The sequence below is a fragment of the Corvus brachyrhynchos genome, unplaced genomic scaffold (genome assembly GCF_000691975.1).
Source record: "Corvus brachyrhynchos isolate BGI_N302 unplaced genomic scaffold, ASM69197v1 scaffold61, whole genome shotgun sequence".
Classification (NCBI taxonomy): domain Eukaryota; kingdom Metazoa; phylum Chordata; class Aves; order Passeriformes; family Corvidae; genus Corvus; species Corvus brachyrhynchos.
The window spans coordinates 8062583-8069540 of NW_008236478.1; the positions used below are offsets into that span (position 1 = coordinate 8062583).

Below are 6958 nucleotides of genomic sequence, written 5' to 3' on the forward strand. Positions count from 1 at the left end.
CCTGGGCCCGGCCCCGGTGCTGCGGGCCGAGTACTGTGAGTGCTGGGGGCCTTGGGGAGGGGATGGGGGCGAGGGTCTCCCTGCCTGCCCCGGCTCTGTGCTACCTCTGCCCGGCACAGACGGTGCCGGGGAAGCTGCTGTGGGATGGGGATCAGCAGCTGCCCCCCGGAGGCTGCAGAGTGGGGGGATCCCGGCCTGACCCCCACGCTCTGCTGCAGTGAACGGGACGGTGCGGGACGAGCTCATTGCCAGCAAGACGAGTGAGGAGATTGTGCAGCTGGCCACCAAGCTGGCCAACCAGTCTGGCCTGGACATCATCCGCATCCGCAAGCCCTTCCACACTGACAACCCCAGTGTCCAGGGCCAGTGGCACCCCCTCACCAACAAACCCTCCATTCTCACCATCCAGGGCCCACGCCTGCAGCCCCAATAAAGCCTCGTCCACCCCCATGTCTCTGTATCCATCTCTCCTGCCTTTAGAGGGAAACTGCCACACCATGTCCAGACAGAGCCGTGTTTATTGCTGGGGGGGATGTGGAGCTGTGCATGAGGAGTGCCAGACACAGAGTGATCCCCCTCCTTGAGGGGTTGGGGGTGGTCCGTCGGGGTGGCTCACGTCCCCTTCTTGCAGCAAAAACAAGGGCTGGGGCAGGGTGGGAGAGTGTGCAACTCTTGCCTTTTCCTGCTAAGCCTCACTCTCCTGGAATAGGAGACCTGAGCTGTAGCTCATGAGGGACCCCAGGGGTTATCACCCCTCTCCTGTTTCCCCTGCAGGGCTGAGCCCTTGGCAATGTCCTGATCATGGAGGTACGAGCAAGGAACACAGGGGAAGACGTGGACCCTCACACGTCTGTCCCTCCCCAGCTTCTCCAATATCACCACACTGTTCCTGGAGCACAAGATGCTTTTGTCACCCCCATCTCTCAGGTTCCCTCAGGAGATGGCAGAAATAGTTGGGAGGATTTAGGGACCATGGCTGCTCCTGGAAAGTTCCATAAAGAGAAGGCTCTAGAGGGAGGCAGCCCCTTGTCCAAGGTTCTTTTTCCTCACTGTTGGAGGACATTTTCTTGCCCACATGTTTTCTCACAGGTGACAGGGCTGTGCCTGAACCCCAGTTCTCCAACAGCACCACACAGGAGGGCAGAAACACATTGTGCTTGGGGCCACAGGGGCACTGCAGACTTCAGGGGCATGTGGATGCTGCGCTGGTCCCTTGTCACGCTGTGGTGGCTGCCAGTCCTGCTGCTAGTGCATCTTGCTGCCTGCTGCTGCATCCAGTGCCCTGGGGAAAGGGAGCAGAGCTGTGTCAGGGTTGGAGGCCCTGGGAAAGCCACCTCCCCACGGCACCCAGCCCTATATTTCACCTGTGGCCTCTTCGCAGTGGGCATATGCCCCTTCACCAGCTGCTCCAGGGTATTCAGGACATCAGCTCCTCGCCCTATCTCCTGTCCCTCGCCAAACCATCCTCTCCCAGAGAGGAAACCCTGAGGAGGCAGATGTGGGAGAGTGGGCAGGGGCTGGAAGCCACAGAGACCACCCCTCACAATGTGAGATGTGTCCAGGGCCCCTCTCCTGCCTGAGAGCCAGCAGCTGGGGAAACCCCACCAGCCCTACATCGGGAAGGGATCCCATGCCCTGTGAGAGGCACAGTGTGTCAGCCCTCAGCCCCCCTCTCTGCTCTTCACCCACCTCTCAGCAGCTATCCAGCTCCTGTGTGCCAAGGGACGCCCAGCAGGGCTGGCCAAGTCCACATGACCACAACAGCGTCTCTCTCACGCCTGGACGAACAGACAGAAACTCTCCCTCCCCATGGTGTCCACCTTCAGCCAGGTGCCAGCTCCTGTCTCCAGCTCGTGGCCACCGTCGGTGAGTTTTTATACATAAATAGAGCTCCAAATTTAAATAGATACTTTTTCCTTTTCTTGTTTTCTGTACAGCAAGTCTCAAAAGTGAGTGAAAAGCCAAAGGAATGGCCGAGCCCGGGCCCGGCCCAGCTCTGCCATCCAGGAGGTAGTTTTGCCCGAGTCTTGTAACACTGCTGGCAAAGGGTGGGAGAAGGGGCTGGAGGGGAGGAGGGTCAAAAAGCTCCCGCTCAGCCCCTACACGGAGCTCTCGTCCAGCTTTTCCACCAGTTGTGTGTGTTTTCGCTTCTCCAGAATTTTGCTGAGCTCCTCGGTGAAGGATGCGCTGTAGAGCGGGGAGACCAGCGGCTCCTCCTGCTGCTGCAGCAACATGTAGCTGTTGCCATTCATCTTGCGGAGGACATTGGGCAGAGCCCCCACGCCGTTGGTGAGCTCGGCCGGCAGCGGGGGTGGCAGTGGGGGCACAGCAACTGGCAGCTCCTTGACTGGGGAGGTGGCAGCCGTGGGTGCCTCGCCAGGGATGATCCGCAGGCAGCCATCGGGGTAGGTGAGCTCTTCCTCTTCCTCCTCCTCCCGGTGGCCCTTGCGCAGGCAGTTGGCTGAGACGGTCTGCAGCTCCACGCTGGCTGGCCGTGGCTCCCCTAGCACGTACTTGCCCTTGCGCTTCTCCAGGCAGGACATGTACAGGAGGATGGTGCTGAGCACGGTGCAGAGCACCACCAAGGTGACGATGGCAGAGATGTAAGCCACCTTCATGTCGTTGGTCGCCTGGCTGGCAGCATGGGGCGACGGCACAGCCGTAGGGCTGCGGGGCAGCTCGGGCAGTACGGTGAGGCTGTAGGCAGCCAGCAGTGTCCGGAGACCCTGCTCCTCCCCGTAGCAGCGGTACTCGCCGCTGTGCTGGGGCAGCGTGTCCGTCACCAGCAGCCCATCCACCCCCACGCGCAGCCGGTCTTGCCCCGTGCCCAGCACTTCGCTGCCGTTCAGCAGCCACACAGCTCGGGCTAGGTTGGAGCGCTGGTCGCAGGGCAGCAGCACGTCGTCCCCCTGCAGCACTGTCCGGTTCTTCCACAGCAGGGAGCCTGTGGGGACACGCACTGCCTTACACCTCTCTCAGCCACTCTAAGGGATGCTGGACACCAGCATCCCCACGGTTCTGAGGGGCAGCAGAGACTCACCCCGTCCAGAGCTGCTCCGGCATCCCTTGTTGCCACTTTGAATGTCCTGCACCAGCCCTATTCTGCAAGGCATGGGGGGCTCAGCCATAGAGCTTTGGCTGAGCCAACCCTTACAGGGGTCACAGCCACCAGGAGACACACTGTCAGATGCCAGGCCTTTGGGGTTGGCTCTGGGGTGACTGTGCCACGAGGTGACATGAAACGGCATGGGATGGGGCAAGTGGAAGGTTCATGGGGACCCGGCTGGGGACGGGCAATGCATCCCTACCTGTCCGTGGAGGCGATGGCGCGGCAGGCCCTGCCATCCCAGGCACAGTAGGGGTCCCGGGCGAGGATGCAGTCGTAGCAGGAGGCGTACCTGGCGCAGGAGGCCAGGGGCACCTGCACAATCCCGCTGGCTGCCCCCACATACAGGCTCCTCTGAGGGGGAAAGGGCTGGCTCAGTATGGATCTGGCATGGTGCTGCTGGGCTGTGGAGTGCCCCAAGGTGCCCAGAGACCCCCCCAGCCCCACAGCACAGCTCTCCCTTCATGGCTGTGCATGAGAAGGGCCCCCAGCTCCCAGTCAGTGCTGATGAGTGCAGCTGGCAAGGAGGTGCGGGGCCAGGCTGGTCTGTTTCCCCAGGCTACCCTGCTGGGGTCCAGCACATATCCTGAGCTGGGGTGACCCATGAGTCACACCCCCCCAGTCCCCCAAACAGCACAATGTCAGCTTCACAGCACAAGCATGCCCTGTGTGTGGTGTCCCCCTACTTGTTCTACCCCTCACCTGGATGCTGGAGATCACCAGGCTCTCCACAGGCTGCACGTCCCTGAACACCTGCACCTCCTCCACAATGTGGATGCCAGAGTTCACCACCACAGCCTTGTGGATCCAGCCATCCCCTGGAGAGCAGAGCAGGGGTTTAGGAGGGAGTGTGAGGTGTGCCCTTTGCCCAGCAGAGGCCTATCAAACTCAACCCACACTCACCCGTCCCCATGAAGAGCACATCGTAGGAGCGGCCATCCAGGGCCTGCACCCTGTCTACAGCCATCTGGCTGTATGCCACATTCTTCTTCACCAGGAGCGGCTCCCCGCCGGTTGGCTTCACCTCCTCAAACATGAGTGGGTGCAGCTTGACAAAGTCCAGGACACTGTTGGGCAGGTCCTGCGAGGAGTTGTAGCCCTTCCTGCGGGAGTGGTCCGTGATGCACTGCCCAGGGGAAACGGGGGTCAGAGAGGAAGGCGGCTGCCCTGTGCCCCCCCCATTCTGCACTCCTAGGCACTCACGGAGCCAGGCCGGGGCTCAGGCACTGCACCGTCGTAGCGGGACCACTTGTGAGCCCAGTCCTGGTACTCCATGTAGGGGCCCTCGAAGGCATGCTGCACCGCTGAGATGTTGTAGCGGCACACGGCCGAGGCCTCCATGGTCCTCCTGAGGGGCAGAACCTCACCTAAGCCTGGGCAGATACATGGGTGCTCCCAACCAATGCACCCCCGGGTGCCCAGCACCTGCCTGCACATCCCCTCAAGCATCTCTGGCTCCCCTGGTGCTGCAGACTTTTAGCCCCAATCATTTTGGCCACTGCCTCACTCACCACTGTGCTGAGAGTGTGAAGGCAGCGTAGAAGACAGTGCTGGCCCAGCCGCCCCCGTCCAGGCTGCAGACACTGCGCAGCACCTCGTAGTAGGGGATGTAGCAGACCAGGCGCGCCTTCATGAAGGACGTCCACTTGCGCTGCAGAATCTTCTTCCCCCCCAAGTCGCTCTGGGAGGGTGCAGGGAGCATTTCTGCACAGGCTGGATGGGTGTTCATTCCCCTCTGCCTGTGCCTCAGTTTTCCCACAGGTGCAGGCATGCTGCCTCTGCACCAAGAGGAGCAGTGCTTGGTTCCCTGTGGCTGGGAACATGCCTACCTTGCAGACACGGGCCACCCGGGCCACTCGGGCCACCTGACTCTTGTCAAAGAAGGATGTGGTCTCCTCTCCTGCCCGCTCCGTGAAGAAGTAGTAGATTTTGTCATCGTCACCCACTGGGCTGTCCTTGCTCTCCCGGACCAGCACAGAGGCCACAAACTCAGCATCTGGGGACATGGCACGAGAGGTGGTGATTGGAGACCAACACAGAATGGGGAATCCTTCCCTGCTTCAGTTCCTTCTCATAGCAAACTACACAGCACTCCAGAGTCACCCCCCACACCTGCTCCACACTCTCCAGGGCAATGCACAGTGTCCCACAGCCCATGATACGGGGACATCTCACCATTCAGCCAGTGCAGTGGGGACTCCTCTGTCTTCAGTGGCCGCTGGTGCAGGTTCCTCCGAATGTCAGGGAGGCTCCGAAACTCATAACGTGTTGCCGTGTACAAGCCTCCATCTGTGCAGGGCAGGTGCCCATCAGCATAGCCCTGCAGCCTGGGGCAGCCCCACAGACCACCAGCATCCCCACGCCCCAGGCAGATGAGTAGGGGGAGGATCAAGTCCTGATTTGCTAAGGCCTCTGCACGTGGAACCCACCCAGCTGGCACCCCTCAGAGGGGTGCTGGTGATGGGGCCATGGTCAGTGGCATCCCGCATGTCCCCACCAGCCCTGGAGAGGTGCTGCTTACCCACAACGAGGCCAGTGTAGCCACGGGCAGGGTCATATGGGCACTTCTCCTTGCCTTCCTCAAAGTGGGATGGCAACACGAACCTGTTGGCATCCTTGAGGGGGACAGGGAATCAGGTTAGACAGGAGGGGACAGACCCACCTTGCCTGCCAGCCTCAGGCTCTCTGCAGAGGCTGCTAGCAGGGACAAAGTGATGCCCACAGCCATGCCCTTGTCCAGGTAAGACAAACTCCCCCCAGCACCCTCCAGCTGGTCAGAAACCACACAGCCAGCCAGAGTCCCCAGCCAAGAGCGGGTAGAGGGCTCTGGGAGGAAAGGGAACCCCAGTTTGGCATTGCATAGGCACTGGGCAGGAGCCAAGCAGTGTAGCAAGTATTCCCAGATGGTGCTTGGCTGGCAGATGCTGCTCAGCCAGCCTGGGTCCCCCCCAGGTGCTGTCCATGTCATGGCAGGAGTTACTTTCTTTGGGGTTTGCACTTCAAAGCATGTCAAATGATGGGGCCCTTCCAGCTTGGCAGCTCCTCCACCCAATTTCCAGTGTGTGTGATGGCCAAACCAGACCAGCAGCACAGCCATGGGAACAGGCACAGCCTCTCCAGGGCTCCCTGGCCACACTGCAGACGTAGTCCCGGGGCCCCTTTGCCCCCCATCTCAGGGAGGGAGGTGGGCGAAGGGCAGTTGAGTCTCCATTGACTCAAGGAGCTACTAAAAGGGGGTCAAAGTCCCACTGCCAGTAAAACAAGGCTGCTCATGGACACTGCCATGAGTCACAGCCATGTTCAGACTCCCAGATTGGCACAGGAAATCCCTGGGGAGGGGCTGCTGAGTCAGTCCTGGCCCTGTCACCCTTCCCTGGGCATACATACCACCTGCCATCAGCCATTCTGCAGCCCCTGCTCTGGGAGGGGACTCTGCAACAGCAGGCACTGGAGAGCAGCTCCAGGGCTGGTGCATCCCATCCTGCTGAGCCCACGTTTGTCCCCCATGGTGCTGATCCACCCCCAGCCCTCTCGCTTTGGGGTCAGAGTCCAACCCCAGTGCTGGGGTGGGGACTTATGGCATCTGCATCATGGTGGCCATGCCCTCAAACCTACTCACCCCAGCCTCGGGGTCACTGACCCCCACCGCAAGCCAGGGAGGGGCAGAGAGCGAGTGGGGCTGTGGGTTGACATGGTGGGACAGGGGCTGCACCCCTCTGGTGGGGTGACATGGTGGCAGGGGACAGGTGGCAGCTGTGGGTGAGCCGTACTCACGATGGCGGCGCAGAGCGGGTGGAAGGCGTAGGGCCCGCAGGCGTAGAGGGGGGGGCGGGTCAGCCCCTCGCAGGACAC

General features: G+C 61.3%; 1 protein-coding gene across 5 annotated transcripts in view; it reads right to left on the minus strand.

Moving 5' to 3' along the window:
* Window positions 1-500: 500 nt before the first annotated feature.
* The window catches only part of SEMA4G (semaphorin 4G), a 29440-nt gene continuing 22982 nt past the window's right edge, over window positions 501-6958 (minus strand). For 3 of the 5 annotated variants that reach the window (XM_017726146.1, XM_017726147.1, XM_017726149.1), the window contains 12 exons: window positions 5628-5721; window positions 5282-5395; window positions 4936-5102; window positions 4618-4787; window positions 4310-4454; window positions 4010-4232; window positions 3809-3924; window positions 3309-3460; window positions 3041-3102; window positions 1690-2959; window positions 1365-1484; window positions 501-1282 (listed from right to left, as the gene is read on the minus strand). In XM_017726146.1, coding sequence (XP_017581635.1) covers window positions 2100-2959; window positions 3041-3102; window positions 3309-3460; window positions 3809-3924; window positions 4010-4232; window positions 4310-4454; window positions 4618-4787; window positions 4936-5102; window positions 5282-5395; window positions 5628-5721 — 2103 coding nt within the window. In that variant the 3' untranslated portion in view covers window positions 501-1282; window positions 1365-1484; window positions 1690-2099. The remainder of the gene's footprint in view (window positions 1283-1364; window positions 1485-1689; window positions 2960-3040; window positions 3103-3308; window positions 3461-3808; window positions 3925-4009; window positions 4233-4309; window positions 4455-4617; window positions 4788-4935; window positions 5103-5281; window positions 5396-5627; window positions 5722-6958) is intronic. The other 2 variants (XM_017726148.1, XM_008643847.2) reach the window with 2 other exon arrangements.